This window comes from Dendropsophus ebraccatus, chromosome 4, assembly GCF_027789765.1.
Source record: "Dendropsophus ebraccatus isolate aDenEbr1 chromosome 4, aDenEbr1.pat, whole genome shotgun sequence".
NCBI lineage: Eukaryota > Metazoa > Chordata > Amphibia > Anura > Hylidae > Dendropsophus > Dendropsophus ebraccatus.
Window position 1 is genome coordinate 129,295,871 of NC_091457.1, and position 23,237 is coordinate 129,319,107.

The 23,237-nt window shown below is 39.7% G+C and overlaps 1 protein-coding gene across 1 annotated transcript in view; it reads left to right on the top strand.

Moving 5' to 3' along the window:
- Positions 1–23,237, top strand: part of ERC2 (ELKS/RAB6-interacting/CAST family member 2) — a 667,987-nt gene that overhangs the window by 146,008 nt on the left and 498,742 nt on the right. The window contains exon 6 of the mRNA XM_069967012.1: positions 18,042–18,209. Coding sequence (XP_069823113.1) covers positions 18,042–18,209 — 168 coding nt within the window. The remainder of the gene's footprint in view (positions 1–18,041; positions 18,210–23,237) is intronic.

Below are 23,237 nucleotides of genomic sequence, written 5' to 3' on the forward strand. Positions count from 1 at the left end.
AGGGTCCTATTAGACGAAGCGATTTTTAACGATAAATGATAAGCAAGAATGTTTATTGTTAACCTAAACTCGTTCACCATATTACACAGAACGAAAGTGGTTAGTTACGATCGTTACAACGATGATTACACCGATCGTTTACTCCATCGGATCCCAGCAATAGAAGGAAAGATTTGGAATTACACTGAACGACAAGTGAACAAATGTGGAATTACATTGATTGATTTGGGAAAAATTAACAATGATTTTAGGGTCAGATCTTAATCAACAACACGTGAACAATTTTTCGATTGTTGCAATTGCAATGAACGATTATTGGTTAAGTACGAACGATATAACGATTTTCCACACGATAATCATCCAGTTTAATAGGGCCCTAAGTCCACAAGTGCTAGATTTCTCCATTGCAAATCTGATTATTATTTCCATGGTGAATATATGTTAATATATAACCTCCCCTACTGATTTAACATAATTTATTAGGAACAACATTACCCATTTAAAGTCTGCACTGCAGATCAATTTCAAGGCAGAAATATTTTACAGCAAGCTTTATTTCTACTCCTGGCACTGCAATCCACCACCAATTTTACTTGTGCAAATCCACAGCAAGTATTCTCCATGTGACTTTACCCTAAATATCCATAATCTCCTGCAATAAAGTGGTCTGCTTCCCTTTTCAGCTGTTCTTAGTCCAATTCTTTTTAATATGTTTACAAGTGACATAGGAGGTGGTTTGGTAGTTAAGGTTTGTCTATTTGGTGATGACACAAAAGTGTGCAATAGGGTTGATATTCCTGGAGGTGCCAGTAATATGGAAAATGATTTAGCCTTGCTAGACAAGTGGTCTACACAATGGAAACTGCAGATCAATGTTTCCAAATGCAAAAAATAAAAAATGAATAAATACACTTGAGTAGGAAGAATCCTCTATCCGAGTATCATATTGGCAGTTCTGTATTGGCAAAGACTTCAGAAGAGAAGGATTTAATGGCAGTGATTTCTGACAGCATTACAATGAGTGAACAGTGCAGGCAGGCGATAGGGAAAGCTAATTGTATGCTGGGCTGTATAGCTAGAGGTATAACCAGTAGGAAGAGGGAGATTGTGATCCTGCTGTATAAAGCTCTAGTGACACCACATCTGGAATACTGTGTCCAGTTCTGGAGACCTCCCCAAAAAAGATATTGATTAAATAGAACGGGTCCAAAGACGGGCTACAAAAATGGTAGAGGGTGTCAGGCATAAAACATATCAGGAAAGACTTAAGGATTTCAATCTGTATAGTCTGGAGGAAAGAAGAAAAAGGGGGACATGATCGAAACCGTTTAATATGTTAAAGGACTAAATGAGCTTCAGGAAGGAAGTGTTTTTAGAAAAAAAATAAACTCAAGAACAAGGGGACACAGGGAGAGGTTAGTTGGGGTTAGGATCAGAAGCAATGTGAGATAATATTACTTACCGAAAGAGTAGTAGATGCTTGGAACAAACATCCAGCATATGTGGTTGGTAAATCTACAATAAATGAATGTAAACATGCCTGGGATAAACATCTATCTATCCTAAGATAATAAGAAGGGAAACACTTAAAGCACAGACTAGATGGACCAGAGTTTTTTTTTTCTGCCAGCAATCTTCTGTTTCTATGTAGAAGTTTGGTACCAGGTGCCGTTTCCTGTGTCTCTTTGAATGGTGAATTCTTCTTATACGTGGCATTTGTTGGACCCTTCATGTGCCCCTGTATAAAATGGGACGCACATGGAGGTCCCACAGCACTCTGGACCTAGGATTACAAAGAAAGTGGAACAAAGCCACCTTAGACCACCCTGAGGACTTGTGACTTAGGTGGTATAAAAGTAATTACAGGTTCCTCTTAAAAGGTATTCCCATCTTAGCTAACATAGTTAAACTTGTAGGGATTGTCACATTAAATATTTTATTACAGTTTTTAAAATATTTTATTAATATTTATATTTATCAATATTTAATATTTATTAATATTTCATTACAATCATTTAGCAAACTTGAGTAATGGTTGGTAACTTAGACAATGAGCTGTCAACAAGGGGAAGAAAATAGCAGGTATATCGGGAGAAGGAGGCAAGTTTGCTAAATTTATGTATTTGCAAAAGTGTTTATCTTGACAAGCCCCACAAGTATAACTATATTAATTGAAATGGGAATACCCCTTTAAGCGGAGCTAAGCCTCCATGTTACTTCTGTATCTATTCATTTTTTTTGCAGTTTCATCTCCAGCTTCGTCTATTGATGTACTTGACTATGTTTTCGAAGGCATTAATAATCGACCTGTCCCGTGTGACTCACTGCTTGCAAATACTTTATAGAGTCATTCAACTAGGTCTTTGAGCCAACCATGGGTACGTCTAAAGATGAGTGTAAGAGGTTTTTTTTCTTTTTCTGCAGAGAAATGTGGGCTATTCCTGGATTCAATTGATTTAATTAGCTTGATTGCCTTTTATTAATTGCATATGCCCTGCCTGGAAACCAAAAAAAAGCAGCCCATGTTCAAAGTATTTGCCTTGCAGCATAGAAACATGTTTTGTGTTACTTTGAAGAGCAACCCTATTTTTGTCCTGCAAAGACACTTTGTGGATGGACTGAGGCCGTATCCCGTTACTCTGCACTCAAGAAGATATTGTAAACCTTGCACAAATTAATTAAGGGGATGTTTTCTAAACCAAATAATTTGGGTTTGTACATTTCAGCTTCTGTTGCTTCAGAGTAAACAGCTGGAAAAAAATAGCTAGAAAAATAGTTGAAGCTATGTAAGAAAAACATCATTAGGAAATTCTCTTGGGGATCAAACAGGCCTTTCTATGCCCGGCAGTGGCATTCAGGAATCAAAACCTAAGGGTGAGATGTTCCCGCTTCCAAGACTGGTGTACAAAGTAAATATTCCCCAAAGGATGTGAAATTGTAACAAAACCAAAGAAAACAGAGGAAGAATTTTTCATGCAGGCAGCCTGTGTGCCCAGGATAACCACAAAGGTACCTAATTCAAAGGGAATTAAAATAATGTTTAGTGCGTTTAGACATTGGGCTATCCTGCAAAAGAATGTAATCTGGTAATAATCACCAGGTCTTTAGCTTTTATGTTGGGCACAGAAGGTGTTTATATGCTACTTGTAGTCATATTTTTATATTGAAGGATAAAATGTGAAATATTGAAGCATAAAATATGAAGACCACATACTGACCAAAATACTTAAGCCTAATGCCGCGTTTAAACGGAATTATCGGATTATCGTTCGAATTTTCACATAAACGATCACATTTGAGTGATAATCGTACCGTGCCGTGTAAACACAGCAAACGATCAAACGACGAGCGAGAAATTATTCATTTTGATCTTTCAACATGTTCTTAAATCGTCGTTCGCTGAGAATTAGTGTAAACACTCTTTCACCGATTTACCCTATGTAAAAGATGGGCTTAAGCGATCTTAAAAATGATCGCACTAACGATTTTTCTTACGAATTTTCAAACGATTTTTCTAACGATTTATTGGTCTAAACGCTTGGTCGATCGGGCGAATTATCGCTCCGTGTAAACATAGCATAAGACTGGGTATACATTGCATTTTTTACTGTTACGGTTTCCATTTCAATTTTGTTTTTATTTTTTATTGTATTTAAGATATTTTAGTAACCAGCAAAAATTTATGTTTTTTTCTTTTCAACAGTATAACATTTATTTAACAGAGATGTTATGTTATGAAACATCTCATAAGCTATTATTGGATCCTTAATTGGTCTGTTGAGGACGAATATCATTGTTTAACTATTTAACATAAATGTCGACTTTTTTCAAACTAGAAACTAAATGGAGGCTAAAAACACAATGTGAACTCACCGTTAGGTCCTACTCACACATTAGTATTAGACTATGTTCACATTATGCATAAACAACCACCGTTGTTAGACATGTTTCGGCGAGAACGGCCTTTGTTTTAATCACCAACAGCGGCCATTTTTGTCTTAAAAATATACACTGTGTGAACATAGCCTAATACTGCAATTATGGGTTCGTAATTGTGGACAGTATAGTACTCATTGCGTAACAATCAGGGACGATTCTAGGCTTTCTGCTGAAATGCTTCCCCCCCCCCCCCCCCGCAGAGCCCACACTGCACCATAATCCCCCCCCAAGCCTATTGAAAATCATAAATAAGACATGTGTGCAGAAAACCTGCAGCTTATGACAATAAGTGCATACACAATCCAGCTCCACCATAAATCACCCTGTTCTAGCACCACTTTCCATCCTTGTGGAGAACAAGGTAGAAAAAGTTTCAAAGCTTACGATTCCACCAGTGTGTAAACAATTCTCCAATCTTTATTGCTTCTCCAAGAATAAGACCACCTTAGAGTCAATGCATTGTGACTGCTAATCGTGATCATATTCTTTGTCATACTAATATTACACCTTTTCCTCCATTTAAAGGGTCAGTGATCACTTTTAGTGTAGGTATGTTTGAAGCAAAGTGTTTGCAGTCTTAACTTGCTGTCTGTGTCCAGCTATCATTTGCAGATCATGGGGTCAATGAAGACAGTTGAGTGTAACAGGCAATATAATTTATGGCTACTCTATAAAACATGCTGCCCTTCAGAGGCTCTACAAATCTGCCGCCTGAGCAATAAACTAATTTCTCCTCATGGCAGAAATGACCCTGTTTACAATGGATCCTTTTATACATCCGTAGTTGCTACAGATCTGTAAAAGGGTCGTGAATAAAATAAAATACTGGCAAGCCATAATATGTACTGTATTTTCTAATAATTTGCCATAATTTGGATTAATTCATTTTAATCAACGGGTCAGAGCAAATGTGGATGGATACAGTACACATTCACGATCTTGTCCATAGATGACTGATATGTGAATAGAGCCTTAGCGGTATATAACCTACTGAAAGTTATAAGTGTGTAACAAAAAAAAATTAACTATTTTGAAGTATTAGTTAAACAGCCCAGCCGGCTAGGCTATGGTTCTTATACTGCTAAGTGCTGGGGCCTTAAGTAAGGAATAAATTGCTCACAACTCGCAAACCAGGAAACACAATATACTACAGAATCAGAATCCAAAGGAATACCGCAACATTAGCCGAGGTCAAATACTGTCAGGAGCGAGGTACAAAAATCGGAAGATGAAGCCGAGGTTACGGAAAAAGTAGCAGAGACCAGGAACACAGTATAGCAAACACTGGAGAAACACTGGTGATGTAAGCAAACCTAACCTATCACTGGCACAGCTGAGGGATCTAAGGAACTTTAAATGGAGTTTCCAGGCCCCTCCTGGCCCTGCTATTGGCCCATGTGACACCCCTCCTGCCCAGAGTGGCTGTACGCCTATCACTGCAGAAGTCTCTCTTAGATTGCCTCCCTGGGTGTGGTTGCAAGCCCCAAAAATTTACAACTGCAGAGTGTTGCTCTATGCAGCCTGGAAGCTGACCAGGCAAGTGAGTTCTGACATTGGTAATAGATTTGCACTCACTGTTTCACAACTCAGCCACTTCCTTGATTTCAGTGTGGTAAGTGTTGCTTTGATTTGGCCAACATAGGTCTGTTTACTCCCAGCACCCCCTGGCCACTAATAGACAGGATCCCAAAGTTGATGTCAGGAACTTACCTTCCCGGGCTCCAGCGGCGTCTGTCTCTAGCTCGGCTCCGCCCGCCGGAGTGACGTCACTGAGACCCGACGGCGTCCCTGACAACCAGGGATGCCGTGGTCACGTGACCACCGGCCGGCACTCAGCTGAGCAGCTTCAATGCAGGCTGAGTGACGGATCGCTCTGCCACTCAGCATGCAGTGCTGCAGCTGAATTGTGTCTGGATTCAGGAGGCCGGACCAATTAGCCTTTGGTCCGGGCTTCTGATCCAGTAGAAATGTTAGTCAGATCCAGCCTCTAATCGCAGGCTATTAGTTCATTCTGATCCCAGCTCCCCTTATCCTATTCCTGCGAACCCCGTCCTAATTCCTTCTGCCTGACTCACTTTTGTTCTGACCTCCGCTTGACTTTTGACTATCCCTTGTGTTACTGATTGTGTACTGCGTTGCCAGTGTGGTTTGACCCGGATTGTTTAACTATTCTTTATTGTGTTTGTCTGTCCGTCTTGTTCTGTGTTTCACTTACGCAGCATAGGGAACGTCTTTGTGGTTGTCCACGGCCGCCTAGGGCCGCTTGAGGCAAGTAGGCAGGTGACAGTGGGGGGGTTCAGACCTAGGGCCCACTGTCTTGTCCTGTTTGTATCGCCCGATCCTGACAGTTGGCATCTGCACCTGTCAGGCATTTATGGCCATATATACCATAAGTGAGTAACATGGGAGTACCTGTTTGACACCATTTTCATACTGTACCTTTAGGATTGTGGTGTTGCTTGGTGTTAGATGTTCTAAAGTTTTATAGTTGGCTGTTGACTTCTTAAAGAATAGATTTCCTATATCTGCTGTTATGACGAAAGTCATAACGTCTTAGGTTGCCTACAGTTGTATATGTTGATGCCGTTTCTTAGCATCCCATTCCATTGTTCTTTTCCCAGTCCTCCTAACACCTGAAACCAGATACTGTATCTTAAAACACATCACCCCCAAACCGAGCCTCATGCCCATAGAAAATGTACTTTTTTTTCCATCAAACTCCACTTAAAGTGTGGCAAAGTGCCTGTAAACATGGTTTCCATTTAAAGGTCATAAAAAAATGCGTGATCCACCTCCCTGAGTCTACTTGTACAAAGACATCCGCGTCTCAGTTGTGTAATGGATATCCGCTGTCTCTCGTCTTGTCTTGTGTTTCTGTCTAAGCTCCCCTGAGGTATTTCTCTTATTTGCCAACACATCTAAACACCCTGGATACTTCTCCCTGCCTCATATGTTCTTCATGATTCCTTCTCTGTTCACTATCATTTGTAGACAGAGTCCATGTTTAGAGAGGTGATTAAATAAGAACGTCTCATATATTTGTTTTATCTGCCTTTAAAAGCTTTTAGTGCTTCTATAAATTGTATATTTCAGGCCTTTCATCAGCTTGCCGAGCGTTCGGTGCTTTTTGTGGTGAATTGACGTGTCACGAAAGTCTAATATGCGTATTCATGTTGGGAAGAAGGAGGGCAGGATAAATGATGAATTCCAAGACTTCACATGTATAGTTTTTGATAAGGTTACTTCACCCAGTAGATAACAGGTTGGATAGGTTTTCATCGTTGCTCTCCAATCTACAGTGGATAAATGGAGTCAGGTTTGTGGACCCACGTGATATAGACCTGGATGAGATACAAAGTATTCCCTGACACTGATAAGCTTTGATAACTTGAACCATGTTCCATGTAATCCACCATAACCGTATAAGAAGTAGTTGACGGAACGCATTATTCAGTACATTCTCTTTGAGAACATCTTTCAACCATCTACACTTGATGTGTTTGTATCATGAAGTTTCTTACTTGCTTTGTTGCCCCATTGTAGGAGATTAGAAAAAAAAGTTTCTGATCCTATTTCAAGCCAATTGTTATTCTATTTCAAGCCAATGGGATTGATCTACAATTCTGGACACAACCCACTGAGTGGCGCTGTTTCTGTAAAATAGTTATCTATTTAAAAGAGTACACTGAAGGCTTTTTTTCTTTTTCAACAATCACAGCTAGCTATGCAGAGGCTGCCGCACACAGCGATCATGTCAGGCAACCTCCCCTCTGGGTACTGTATATAACAATATACAGTACAGTAGGGAATAAATAACTGCATGGCTTAGATACCCTGTTGGCAGCAGAGGGGCCCATGTTGCCCCCTACCGCTGCCATTCAATAGACGTGCATATGTGAATAATAATAAAAAAAAGCTATACATTTTTTTTTACAAAGTAATATAACTTTATTAAGGAATGTATTATAAAAAAAGAAGTCTCTGGAGTACCCCTTCAATTCAGAATTTTAAGACCAATAAGCTACAGTACCTAGAATTTCCTAAGTAATTTATCTTTAAAGCAAATGTACCATCAGGTACATTTTCTTTAATTTCTACACAAGTACAGAACGGCGCTGGCACAATGCTGTAGTCCTTTTTTGGACCGGGCCCCAGTTCTCAAGTTCTATTTCCGGGCACTAGCCAGCGGCGAAGCACTGGAGCTGGGCCGGGCCGCCACCCGGTGGGAGAAACCCCCGCCCCTCTTTGACGCGGCTACATTAGAATCAATAGGGCAGGGGGCCAGGGGTTTTCTCCCACTTGGGCTGGGCCGTCCCTCCTCCAGTGTTTCAGCCCGGGCCAGTGCCCGTGAATAGAATGGCACCGTATGCAGGAACTGCGGCACCAACTTCCCCTCGCTGACGTCGTTCTATAGACATGCAGAACTTAAAGCGAATGTACCTAATGGTACATTTGCTTAAAGGACATGTTTCATATAAAGTGGGGGGGAGCTGGGGGATGGGCTGCCAATAGAAGGCCCATAGAAGCTAACCATGGCCTGCTGCCACTGCTCCTGTTACATGGAGCGACAGCCAACAGATCTTTGCTATCGTTTCATTCTTTTTGTACATGTTCAAAGACAACGCTCAGTGGACATCAAAGCATATCGGCTGATCGTTGCCTTTGAACACAAGCTATTACACCAATTGATTATTGGCTGGAGAGGCCATTAATTGACCAAATACGACCAATAAACGCTTGGTGTAATAGGACCTTTTATTATATGTGGGAAGTGTGAAATGTCCTACGTTCATCATCATTTTGTCCTAAAAATTTTAAAGTCAAAGTGTCATTCTGCCATAGTGTGCACAGAGGCCAGAAAGGAATGAACTTCACTAGCCACAATGTTTGGATAAACCCACTGACCAAATATTCATACACAAATATTACTGTGCACCAAAAAGACATTTCCTTTTACGCCACCTCCATCAGCCTGAGATGTTCTCGTCTGACAGGAAGGAATTATTGATTTAAGCTGCTTTTGCCAAATTCTGACCCTCCTAACAGCATGGGGCAACATAAGTTAATTTTATTAGGCAATGAATCTCTGGATTCATCTTCCCTGGCAGTGCAATATTTGCATTTTTTTGCCCACTGCATTTGTGGAAGTGGAATTGGTCATCCGCCATTATAAACTATCCATGCTAAACAATGAAGATTTGTGTTGTTGTCAGAACAATTCATCCCTCTACTAGAAATAGAAAACATGGATTCAGCCTATGGTTTTATGCAGAACGGTTGGACTCGAGTATGACCAAATTGTGCTCATCTCCACCCTCTACTCATTGAATACCAAAACAGGTTCCTCTTTCATGTAATGTTTTCCCTTGATCACACCATTATCAGTATGCTCTCCACACTATTCCCAAGAAAATCCCACAATTTGGCAATTTCAAAATACTGGTCCCTGCTAGTCTAGTTCAAAATCGTTTGGATTTCTTGATTCAGTCTGAAACTGATCCTATCGAGTTCCATAGAGCGTGAATGGAGACATGGCCAAGCATGTGTGCTGCTGCCTATTGATGTCTGTTCTCATGATTGGTAGGTGTCCCAGCAGTCAAACCGCCACCAATCCGCTAGTTATACTTTGGGTAGGTTGGTTAAAACATTTCATCTCTGGATAACCTCTTCAACTTCAAGTCTAAACAGTAAGTTTTAACATATATTTGACCCCTTTCATGTAAATTCTTGGACAGCGTGGCCTTTAAATGTCCTTAATAACCCTTTTTTTGCTTTGACCAGATATATTGCTAAGATGTGTTAGTAAAATGTGCCTGTTATTTGTGGGTGCGTGCCTGGCTTTTTATGGGGCTGAGTGTCAGGACAATGGCTTTTAGTCATTTTATTTGAATACCTATTAAGCTACGGGCACAGCTGATCTCATATCACTCATGTAGTATATTTTCTGTCAGAAATATCAACACTCGTAAAATACACTAACTACTTCAATAGGAAACACATCCACGCTTGCTGTTAAGAAAATCCTGGAAGCATTAAGGCCCTGTTTTAAGCCAAATTACAGCATGTGCTGAGAGTGTGTTTACCAGACACCAGCCAAGACCAGCCATTAACAATGATCATATGGAGGGGAACACTTCCTGCCGCTCGTGCTTCATCCCTTGCTGTATTCTTGGAAGTGATGATTTGCTCTCTGAAATTTCTGGAAATCTTTAAATCCTTCAAGCCAATCCTATCACATATTTCTGATATATTTCAGACTCAAGCTCACTGATCCCACTCAGACATAACGATTAAAACGTATTTCATGACTCATTCTTCTAAGATCATAACACTAAGTCACCTACCCAAATGTCTTCTCTTGCTCAATTTCTTTGGAAGAGCTGGCTTTGCATTGGGCTGCTTTTTAAATTAATATACCGTATGTCATACTGAGGTTATTATGGTCTGGCTTTTCATTTATTATGAAGGGGTTTTCTTTTGTCAAAATTACCTAGAAGCAGGCAATGGTGGAGCAAATAATAATAAAAAAAAAACTATACTCACCCTTCAACTCATCTCATGTACAGTGCCAGTGCCATGGTCCTTGTGTGCAATGACATTACCCTACTCACGTACGGCGTGCTACAGAATCTTTAAAGGGAATCTTTCACTAGGTTTATGTTGCCTCAAATGAGGGCTATATAAACTAGTGACAGAAATGCTGAACACATTGGTGTATTACTTACATCAGTCACTTTAGCTGTTCTTCTAAAATGCAGGAGAATAGGATTCTTGCCACACCACTTCCTCTGCCCGCCAGCTCCTTGATTGACAGTTGACTGCCTATACACAGCATGGATAGACAACTGCCAATCAGCATCAGCAACTGATAGACAGAGTTTTTTTTAGTGCTTATGAATATCCAGGACTACTGCGCTCACGCACATAATGGAGAGAGACTTATTGTCCATGTTATTCAAGAGAATATCTCCGAATGAGTTCCGCAGTGATACATCATTCTGTTTAGCTTCTCTGTCACTAGTTTATGCTACCCTGAGATAGAACAGCATAAACCTGCTGACAGAGTCTCTTTAAGGGTCCTATTAGACAATGCATGTGCTTTTGAAAGCGACCTGAAATCATTCATTATAATATACGGAAGAACAGTTGTTAGTTATGACCGTAATTATGTTTGTTATAACAATGTGTACATTCACTGGAAAATTTGCAACTGATTAAAGAACGATCAGCGACGATTTTATGGGCAGCTTAAAAGTTGCCAAATTTTCTTTAGTCTTTGATCGTCCTCTGCATACACAAAGAAAGATTTTCGCTTAAATTCAAACAGTGTAACAATCTTTCACACAGTAATCTTTGTGTTATAGGGCACTAACAGTCTAATAAACTTTTTGGATCGCTGGTAGAGGCATTCATTCTGAAAACGCTTTGTAATTGAAGTGTCTCTAGAAAGGTGTCATTAGAAAATTTTTTTTGACATGTTGCAGAGACACATCAAAAGGTTTGACAGGGAGGGATCTAAGGCCTGTAGGCCATGTGGGGGAAAGCCGTCCGTCTTGTAATATCTGTGCCCTAACTTTGCACCACCCCTCCGTCCCTCCTCCCAACCCTCTTCATCATTAGGAATGCCACTGGAACATTTTCTCCATGCTGAACACTGCACAGGTGCCTTAACGATCCAGTCCATATGCTGTGCTCACACAGCTGACGAATAGGAGTCAATCTGCCTGGAGCATTCTTAATGATGAAGAGGGTGGGGAGGAGGGACAGAGGGGGAGGGGTGCAAAGTTAGGACACAGATACTCCCGTTTGGCACGGGCTGCAAGTTTAAAAGTATTTTTTTAGGACAATAACTGCATCACGTGCCGAACGGACCCCAGGACAGATCTTAGATTAAAAGCAGCTATCCGAAGGTACAAGTGGTTTGGGGGGGTCAGATTGTGGGTACAGAGTCGCTTTAAGGAACGGATGCCTTTCCCTGCTATGATCCTGTAGTGGGAAACTGAAACTGCTTTTTTAGCAGTTCTTTTTAGAAAAAATTTTTTTTTTATCCAAAACACGCATCACCTTTTAACTATGAAGGCTTAATTGCTCATCATGTTTTCATGGCCTACTCATATAGTGTATGAGCTGATGATCCCTTTTATTTGCCTACCACAGTGCTCGTAAGATATAAATTTTTTACTGCTTTTCTGATTTCATAGGTGTTAGACCTGGGCGAACTATGTTTAGCAGAGTTGTTGGAGCAACTTACAGTGTTTTGGATTTGTTTTGGGCAACTGTTGAAGAAACTTACGCTTTGGTTGTAACTTGGTCCTATTGAAAGTAATAGGATTTTATTCCAAAAGGGAGGACATCAATGCAGCTTATTTACTCGGGCTTTGGAAGAAAGAAGTGGGCTACAAAGAGTGGATTTACTGTTTAGGACACGTAAAATAGTGAGATACAAAAGCCCACAGTCCCAGCACCTCTGTTTGTATTTCACGTTTTTATAATTTATCACTATACTGTTGCTAAGGAGAATTTACACTGGAATGTCTGACTTCCTTGAGCAGTAAGTCAAAAATATTATGACAGCTATAATTTTATGGTGACCATAAAAGTTCCTGAGGTAAGTTTAGTGAGGTAATCTCAGTGTTGGAAGTTTTATTAACAAAAACTTTTAAGTATTAGCACATGAGTTACATTTCCCATGTGTTTTTAGAAATTTGCTGGATTTAAACTACAGTAAATCGTGAATTTCAGAGTAGTCCACCTAAGCCTCTTACTTTTAGCGGTTAAAGTAGCCAAAGTCAAAATATAAAAGATGGCTTTATAAAATTGCTTTTACGGTTATAAAATGGCCAGAGCATTTTAACAGCAGATTTAGAAATTGTCACAAAGTGTCGAGCTGGTAGGCTTTAGCTCTCAGTTATACTGCAAATGGTTTCTGCCTAGAAATTACAGATATTAAGGAATATTTCTTTAACAAAATTATTTTTAGTACAGGGACTATTATGTTAATTTTATATAGTATTATGTTAATTATATATAGTATTATATAGTATAGACACAGGATGGGACTTAAATGGTAAATTCTTCTTAAAAGCACCTGCGAAGGAAATAAGCTTTACATCATTCTTTTTCTATAAATGTTAAAACCATATGTCTTATGCTGTTTATGTTTGAACCCTAAATTGGATTTTCAGTTAATGTTTAGAATAGTCAGCCAATTGGAAATTTGCTGAGGATACCTAAGGAGGACATACACGATAGATAAATAGTAGTTAATTTTCATTCGACTCTTCTGTGATCTTAGAGGTCATGGAATGAAGGATTGGATCTGGTATATTTTATGTCTCCCCTGGGGGTCACTGCAAGAGATTCAGCAACTGCTTGTTCCCTACTACTTCTTGAAGAAAAAAGAGGCATAGAACATAGTTTTGCCTCCTTACAAATCACTGGTCAGACAAAACATGAGCACCTGTATATAAGAAGGACATGGCTGGACTGGAGTGGATGCAGAGGAGGGTGACCAAGGTCATTAAGGGAATGAGAGGGCTACAGTACCAAGGCCAAGGGTTATTTAGTTAGGAAAAAAAGACGGCTTGGGGGGGGGGGGCATCACAATGTACAAATATATGAATACAGTGTCGGACTGTGGTGTCTGGGGCCCGCCAGAGGGAATGATCCTGGGGGCCCACCAATGAAGAACTAGTGAGAAACAATATGTCAGTAAGTGTTAGTGCAGGTTCTAAAGCTGGGGGCCCACCGGAGGATCCTCCGGTGCTCTGGTGGGCCAGTCCAACACTGTATGAATAGACATTACAGAGATCTTTCTCATGATCTTTTTGCACCTAGACCTGTAAACATAACAAGGGGGCATCCTCTACATCTAGAGGGAAGACCGTTTCACCATCAGCACAGACGTGGATTCTTTACCATGTAATTAGTGAGACTAGGGAACTTTCCGCCACATGATGTTGTCATAGCTGATTCACAAAATAAGTTCAAGGGAATTCTGGATACTTTTCTTGATAAATATAACATTACATGTTATGAACACTAGATTACTTCTGATAGGATGTTGATGCAGGGATTTATTCTGATTGCCGTTTGGAGTTTGGAAAGGAATTTTTCTACCTTTTATGGAGCAATTGGCACCAGCCTCATGAAGGTCTTTGCCTTCCTCTGGTTTACACAATAGAGTATTAGGAGCAACTGGTCTTGTGTAAAAGGACCTTGAGTTTAGACTTCTTGTTCTATATGTAAGGATAGAAAGAAGGCTGCTGGAAAGGGATCTGTGCAGCATTAAAATGGAAGCTGACACCAGTAGATACAGATTATAATAGGTGGAATAAGTACAATTAATTTCAGAAGTCAGCCCCCTCCTCCTCATGGAATGACATCTGCAAAGGTCACCGAATATTCGCAGTAATGTTTCACTTTCATGTTAATGGGACAAGTTCTGTCCTCTGTTGCCTATTTCCATTGTAATCATTGTAAAGAATAACTCTGCTGTTAAAAACAGCTTAGGAAAGATTAGGAAAAAAAAAAGATAAAAAAAAAAAAAGCTTAGAAACAGATTAGAAAAAAAGTAAATGTTTTAATATCTGGTTTTAATCATTAAAAAAAATTATATGACGCATGCCCTTTGGCTAGCTAAGACTACTTTACACTAAGAATAAAATAAAGACACCAAAAGCATTACTGTCATTTCAAGTAGCTTTTTACATGTCAAAAATTACTGGTCGTGTTTAATTCCCCTGCAGCAAATGAAATGAAGCACAAAGTTAGATTTAATTTATCAAGGGCTTTGAGCCTATTTTTAGGTAAATATTTGGATTTTTTTACCCATTTTTGGTCTAAGTTTTTTTTATGAACCAGTATTCGACATGTGAATATTTTTTTGGTGAAACTTTTTTTTAATCTGCCTGTTTTTAGTATTCTCCCTAAAATTCGCATAATCCGGGATTAGCGCCCAATTTATCACTTGGATCTTTTTAAAAAGTCGCACTAACTGGTGCAGGCCTATGTCTGGTCAATACCAAGTCAATTTGTTTGCACAATTTTTACTTTTTGTGGTAATTTTGAGACTTTTTAAACACTTTTTTTTACTTAGATGCATTCACTAGGGCAGTGTTACATTTTAATAAATCAGTCACAAGATATTGGAACAAAATATACCCCAATCCTTGTTAGAAGAGTCACATAAATTAGACTCCTGAGCAAATGTCCCCGATAGACCATCTATGTATCACAGGAATGTGTTGGGTCTTCCACAGAGATAGAGAGATGCTGTTTATATGGTGGAAGTCCCTTATGGGGGAACCCTTTCTTTTACAGTCTACAGTACATATCATGAGGGTCGCTGCCAGATCAGTGGTAAATTCCACACTGGTGGAAGTTATGGTTTCCATGTTGTTGAACATAGATCGTAATATTCGCAAAGAATGGGGGTATCATGCATGTTCGTCGCCATGGGGACCTGAACTTTCACCACTGACCCGGTAGCCCTCACGACAAGTACACTTCAACATAGATCAACCTTCTAGGGTATCTGGATATGGGTGTTGTAAGCCAGGTAACCCCTTTAATTTTGATGCATGAAAAGAAATAAGATTTAGAGTTTCCATATTCATTACGTGTAAGATCTTTATGTCTGTTAAATTGTATTTAGTGAAGCCGCCTGCTTTGTCTCTCAAATAGAAAATGTTCTGTATGTGGTATCCTGCTATTTGTGAGTAGTGGTAAGCTGCATTAACAACCCATTTCCTTGTATTCCTATAAGTCATGTGTGAAGTATCACATACTGTATCAAGTTAGGAAACTCGGTAACACAAGTCCCTTTTGGAACTGAGTATAAGCGGTTGGTTATGGCTTGGGGATTATTAAGATTAATCAAGATTTACAGTAAATTTGGCCATTTCTGTCACTTTTCACCAGCTGTCACACTGGAATAGCTCTTTTCCCCGAGAGCGGAGGAAACGGATACTGTACAGTATGCAAATTAACCCTTTGCACGTCCGATGCGGTAAATATTTTGTGAAGCAAAACAGGACGAGGAATGTTAAGAAACAATCCACAGGACCTTGTTATAAACTAAAGGGGAGAGGGTACTTAGATCTAATTTTACTGTTTTCTGCAGTTGATTGCCAACTTTTATGACCAGCTGAGCTGCCAGATCTAGAAAAAGAGGCGCAGGCTTCCAAAATTATGTGGTGTTGAGTGAAAAGTCGGAGAGTGTGTTCTTGTGTACAAAGAAAGCACATATTTTATGAATGTACCTGAAGAAGCAGTGTAAGCCAGGTCTCTGTACTTTCCTATTTTCTAGTGCCATATGCTATACTTTTTTTCTCCCCCTTCTCCGTTAAAGAAAATTAATGAGCCATTTTAATATAAAATGTTTATACGGCCTCAAATCCAACAGCCTACATAGATTTCCTAAATGAGTCTACAGCTATGTTTTATGAATGCCGTTATAAATTTTGCTCCAACGTTTTTCATGCAAGCATGAGAGAAAGGGGAAAAATCTGCCCTACAAGGTCAATATGGCATTCATGGTTTCCTCTATGCCATAGAATTAGCTTCCATGGCAAGTTTATAAGGACCGCTAAAACAACAAGCATTTGAATTCTTCTCTGTATTCAAATGCTGTGAAGTAATCGGAGCAGACGTCAGCTCGCCGTCCAGTACACTGCGAAAGCCTTCTCCATTCTAGGCACAACCAGTATAAAACACCTGCCTTTTCATTTTTAATCCAAACAAAACACTTCAATAAAAGCCAGCAAGTCTAATATATCACCGCTTGTCAAGGGTGTAGTCTATTTTTTTTTTTGTTAATGAAACTTTATCCGCTGCCTTTAACTTTCTATTCCTGTGAAATTATAAGAAACAGACTTGTAAATGTATAATTAACATTGCTTTGCTAATGTGAAGAATGGGCACCTATTATGTGTGATCGCATTGTGTTCTGCATTTTTGATGTATGTTCGATATATTAAAGTTCTCAGATTGCACCATAACATAAAAAATTACTTTGTTCATCAAGGAGAACATTTACTTTGTGAACATTTATTTGAAGTCATATTAAAATTTGTGGATGCAATTTAATTTATAGTCTCCCCAAAGCAGTAGTCCCTTCCTTCCAATTCCTTAAAAAGTAAGGCACTTTTTGAGGAGTCCTGTGTGGATGGTGTATCCCATTATTCCCTTCTTTCCTTCTATCCCACTGAAAATGGTCTTAGAATAATTTTTAAAAGGCATATTTATAGCTCAAATCTCGAAAGTGGTTGTGCCCGCTATGGTACCCAATCACTTTGAGGAGTAACATCTAGTTTTTTACCCTTTATCCTAATCCAGATTGTGGAAACTCAACTTGGAAAATCCCCATGTGCAGTGCCTAGCCAGAAGGACCACACAGCCATGGTGCTAAATTTTCTGCGTTGGGCATTGTACTGTACATTTTAAGTACTGATAACAGTGTGAATGTAAAAAAAGTGTATTAAAAACTACCAAACGTGAAACATAGACAAAAAAGAAGAAGGAGACAGCGCTCCATGGCGAGGATCAACCAGATAAAACGAAGGGGAGGAAAAAACAAGGTAACCCTCACCTGGTAAGGTTGTGCTAGCTAGGAGGCACAACACTCAGAAGCACATGTGAGACAGACTGCAGCCACTCCCGATATCCTCCATGGATCAATAGAGCAACGATTCCTCCAAACGCGTAACATGAAATAGTAAGAAAAAGACATTGCCGTACAAACTACCATGTAACTCAAATGCTGATGGGCAGTCCAAAATATGGACAGTTTATGAAAAAAGTTATATAGGAATTGAAGACCAGAAGTGGTAATAGTCACCATGTCAGCTGAACCATTGTCTAAACCAACTTTCTTAAATAGAACATACTTGGACCATTACATTATGAAAGTTTTGTTCACTATCTTAGTGATTGAGCACTATGACCTTATTGTGAGCTCACTGATCGTATTGATTTGTCTATTGTCTGACCCAGTTTTTTGGTGATTTAACTTCTGTGTTTTAATCAGTAACTTACGGTATTGTTTGGTATAACATACCGAAACAGTAGAAACCATTTAATGTGTTCATCTTCTGTGCCAGGTGGACGCATTGCGACTAAGACTGGAGGAGAAGGAATCATTTCTAAACAAGAAGACCAAGCAGCTTCAAGACCTCACAGAAGAGAAGGGCACATTGGCCGGAGAGATCAGAGATATGAAGGATATGCTGGAAGTCAAAGAGAGAAAAATTAATGTCCTTCAGAAAAAGGTAATGGTTTCATATTGTGTTCCTATTTACTATGCATTTAACACTATTGCTGCCATAAGACTTGCAGTATTAGGGAATTGCCATTAATATTACAAAAACTATAAAATGCAAGAGTCTCTTTAATGTTCCTTGAATCCTGTTGAGGTCCATTTTGTGTTTCCATTTTCAAGTTTATTTGCATCTAGAGAAAGTGTTGGCCACCACCAGTCTTGAAAGTGAGGGGGCTGCAGCTCTGATTCTGAATTGTAGCCTACATATAGTTTTTCCTTGAAAAGCCAGGTGGATCAATAAAATGGTTTGCTGTAACTATGTTGGGTATTTAAAACGATACTGCCACCCCCCCCTACTCTCGCTTCATTTTATCGGTGAACAGTGTCAAGTAGGCTGGACTTTGCGGCTGTTGGGCCCCATTTTCCGGCTGGGGAGGGGGCCCAATTGTTGTGAAGCCCGGCCTAGGTGATACTGTCCACTGATAAAATGGAGTCATTTAAGAGCAGAAATAAGACACAGATAAGCCTAGGTATATATCGAAGAAGCAGCACTGAGAACCGCACATATAGTAATGGGTTGACAGTATCACTTTAATATGCTGCACTAACCATATGGGCTCAGATGGAAACCATTTTGAATATACTGTCTCAAATTCATGATTACTAAATTATGTATTTTGGAGAGGACTAAACTGCTCTCCTTATTGTGGTAAAAGCCTGGAAGAAAGGATATGCAAAATAGCTCTCACACCATTATTTTGCATATCCTTCCCAGAATTCCCAGTGGAGCAGAAATGGCCTCTCTATACTATGGCCTCTCTACACGCCTTTATGACAGATGCTCCTTAAAGTAAAAACATCCAAATTTTCTTATAAGGGCCCTAATAAATTGTTGGCTGAACAGGCTGATGTCACCCTGTGCAATATTGTCAGAGATCAGCAAATTTGACCAGGGCTGAATCCAACTTCTTCAGCCACCAGTATTCAAAAGCTGAGCACACGCACTCGAGCATGCTGAGTCACGCTCATCTCTGGTTCTTACACTTTTTATAAGCACTCATTGGACAGTGTTGGAAGGAGTGTGTGTATGTGCTGTACATGAGAGACATCATAGTAGCTAGTATCTACTCACTAGTTCATAGACAAGTAAAAATTAGACGTAGAGCCTACAGAAGGGAAAACTGGTGAAAAAGACATACACAACTTATATAATGGCTATAAATAGTGCTATTCCTCATGTATACACACAATAGCTTATCCTGAAAAGTTACCTAAAAGTGCATATACCCTACAAAGAAAACAATTTATGCATCTTTGTTTGGTGGTTTTAAAGGATTTATTTGCTGTCAAAGCCAAAATAAGCTGACAAGGCTGCATACCTCTCAGCAGGCAAGTTCTGCCTTTAGCACAGCTAGATACATACTTTTAGGCTTGGCTGATATAGATGACAATAGACAATAACATTAATTTACTCCTTTTTTATTTTTGTCCTCCTCCTTGGGGATAGATTGATGTGCATTCATGGAATTGAGAAGATAGGCGGATAATCACTTCCTTTTCTAATATGAGCAATAATTGAAATACTTACATTTAATTTATATATCTTGTTGCTTGTCGGATCTGGCGGTGAACGTCCCACAGTATTGATTTACAGCGCCAGGCATCTTTCCTTTCAAGAACATAGAGAAAAATAATTGCTGCTTTTGTTGTGAGCTCCAGCTGAGCCGTTTAATGGTTCATTACAGCAGAATGTGGTAATGCCATTTCTGAGCCCGAGCATATTCCCAATGTGTTTCATCCATAATGCAACATAACAAAAATAGGTCCAGAGTCAAGGAGCCAACGAAAGTAAAGGACAGATCCCGCCAACCCCCCTTGCTGCCTCAGCACATGTTTAATTACTGCAAAAGTTTCCCAAAGAGGCAATCTCCAAAGTTTTGATTGTTTAACCTTTTAAGGGTTCATCTTAGTTATTTTGGCTTTGAAATGGTTAGCAGATTAATCACAAGCGAAATGTTTCCCATGTTTTCCATGTCTACCCATTAATCATCCCCATCACTCTTTTCATTGTTAAAAATTGACTTTTTTTATAGAGTAGTATTTTTTTTATAAGCATCTTGGCATTGCGATCACCTTAGGAATGAAGATGATTTTTTATGGCTTTGGACTTGTTATGACACATATATCATGTAGTGCATGCTGCAGGAACATGCTAAACCAAAGCTCATATATAAAACTAAAAGCGTGAATGAGTAAGTTATCTCTAGGAAATTATCAGCATATTTTGTCACATAGAAGTATCCTTCCTTCTGTTTTTTTTTTACAGAAAGCAATTTATTACATACACTAGACCAATTTATGTTTTTTCTCCTGATGTCAGTAAATTTGTCCTAAATCTAAAGGCAAAAAAGCCATAAAACGTTGTGTTGTGTGGCCAAAGGAGCTAATGAGACCATAATAAAATCTAGTACGGCATGTGTCCCAGAAAGCCCTGTAAGCTGTAAAATAGATGAGTGCAAAAGTTATTATTTTTTTTTTTAAAAAAAGCTAATACAAAAAGTAGTCTTCTGTAATTAAGGGATTGCAAATAAGTGCCATATACTTATTTATTTTTTTTCTAAATCCCTGCTTATTTTTTGTGTCTTCCAAGTCACTTTTCTTTCTTAATTGCAGTTTAAGGTACATGGTTAAAGCAAATGTACCATTAGGTACATTACTTTGTGTTATTTTACTGTACATGAATAGACCGCCACCAATGCGGGGATGTCAATGCCGCAATCCTTTTTTTGAACTATGCACAGCGTTAGTCAATTCCCAAACACCGTCCTGGCATGAAGCATTGGGGTTGGGCCCGCCAGCCCCCCAGGTAACGTTTTCCCCTCCCTTCTGTGACGTGGCTCCATTAATTCTAGTAAAGCCATGTCACAGAGGATATGGGGTTTCGCCCCAGTGCTTCATGCTGGTTTCCAGGAATAGACCGGTGCTGTGCGTGGGAACCGGGTGGGCGTTGAAAAATAAGGACCACGCCACCGGCATCCCTGGGCCGGCGCTGGTCTATTCATGTAAAAAACACAAAGCGATGTACCTAGTGGTACAATCGCTTTAAGGGGGCATTCCCTTATCCATAGGATATGGGATGATAGTGATTCTATCGCTATCTTACTGCTCTGTTCAGCTGTTTGCCCGTTTCCTGGGCATGAAATTGCAGGCCCCTCCAGTGGGACAACATTGCAGAACCCAACTGACTAGGCCGGCCCGCAACATCACAGCCTCAGGACCTAAAAGCAGCCAGGATGAAGTGTTAATATACTGGTGGCAGTGCAGAAGCCAGGGATGTGAGTGTGCTTTATTATTTTCAAACAACTTATCCCAGGGCATATATATATATATATATAAGTGCCTTGCCTTGAGTATCCCTTAAATGGGAGTTGTCCAAATGGCACAGCCTTTTGAACTACGCTGCTTGCGTTACCCTTTGTGTTACATAAACATTGTAGCTCATGGATTATTCCATTTGCATTACTTCCATTAAATTCAAATACACATAAAATGTTGCTTAGCCACATTGAGTCTTTAAAGAGTAACTGTCATGTTTTTCTTTTTTATTGCATAAGTCAGTAGTATAAGCGATTGTAAGAAACTCTGTAATAGGTTTCATTAGCCAAAAAGCCTCCTTCTGTACTCAAGAAGCAATCTCCCAGCCCCCCCCCCCCTGACTTCTTATCTGTGCATTATCAGGCAAACACGTCTTCATTACAGAGAAGCCAGTGAAGACGGGCTCTGCTCTCTCCATTGTAAGCCTATGAAGGGGGGAGGGGCTGAGGGAGATGAGGGAGCAGGAAGAGGTGACATGAAGGTCAGCTGTTTGTAGACTCTCTGGGCACCTAAAACGCTAAATTCAGGTGTCAGAAAGGTCAGTGCTTATCTATGAACTTACTGAGAGAAGATTGCAGGGTGTTGTGCTGTGCAGAAATCCTCCGTGCTCAGTCACTCCTAACAGCCCCTCCCCTCTCCATAGCCACATAATGGAGACAGAAATCCTGCTTCTTTTGATATGAGGGGGGAGGCTGGGAGATTGCTTTTTCAGTCCAGAAGGAAACTCTTTTAGTACATAAAACCTATTACAGAGTTTCTTAAAATCGCTTGAACTGTTGATATTTAATGTTTTCAGAAAAATGACCCTGAAATGACAGTTATGCTTTAAGCTCATCTCGCATGTGGATCCCTTGCTGTCCAGCATCTGATTTGTCATTTTGCCATTTTTTCTCCCCTTATCAGTAACTTGCACCTCACCAGTAATTGGGAACCACTAATCTCTAGTAGGCAAAACTGGAAAAATTATTTTGTGGTGGCAGCGGTATCTCTTGTCTGTTCAGCTCCACAAGCTAAAAATATGGTCTGTCTACTCCTGGATACACTGACCTCTATTTTATGTCATTGAAATGCATTCCTTATATCCGTTGGTCTCCATGTATTAGGAATCAGGGATCTTACAAATAGAGGAACAACGCAAGTCATGAACCAGGGAGAATAAGATTTGTTCGTTTTCGAGTTCAGGTGCTAAACACAAGGGCTCGGGGGACCCATAGGCTTCACTCTTCTTTATAACGTATTAGTAGGAATGCATAAAACACCTGTTAGCTGGTAGAGATGACCTCCTGTGAGAGACTGCTATGTCTTGAACCAAGACTTAGGTTTAGGTAATAGTTTTAAAATGCCTCAGATTTACAGCAACAATTTAAAACCCTGCAAAAAGACAGTGACGTTTTACTGTCCTATTCCCCATGTAAAGAATTCCAACCTTTTTTTACTTCTACGGGGACTGCATTAGAATAACTTTCACATCTGGAAAGGAAGGTGTAGGACCAGACAAGAAGAGTACTTCGGCCATCTCTGATGAATTCCATATGGATCGGGGTAGTGGGCCGGTAATGGGAGAAGACTGAGAAGAGAAGGAGATAAACAAAGAAGACAAATGCATTATATCATATCTGCCGAGAATTCCTGGAATAGCTGACACAGTGTTATGGCCTAGTTC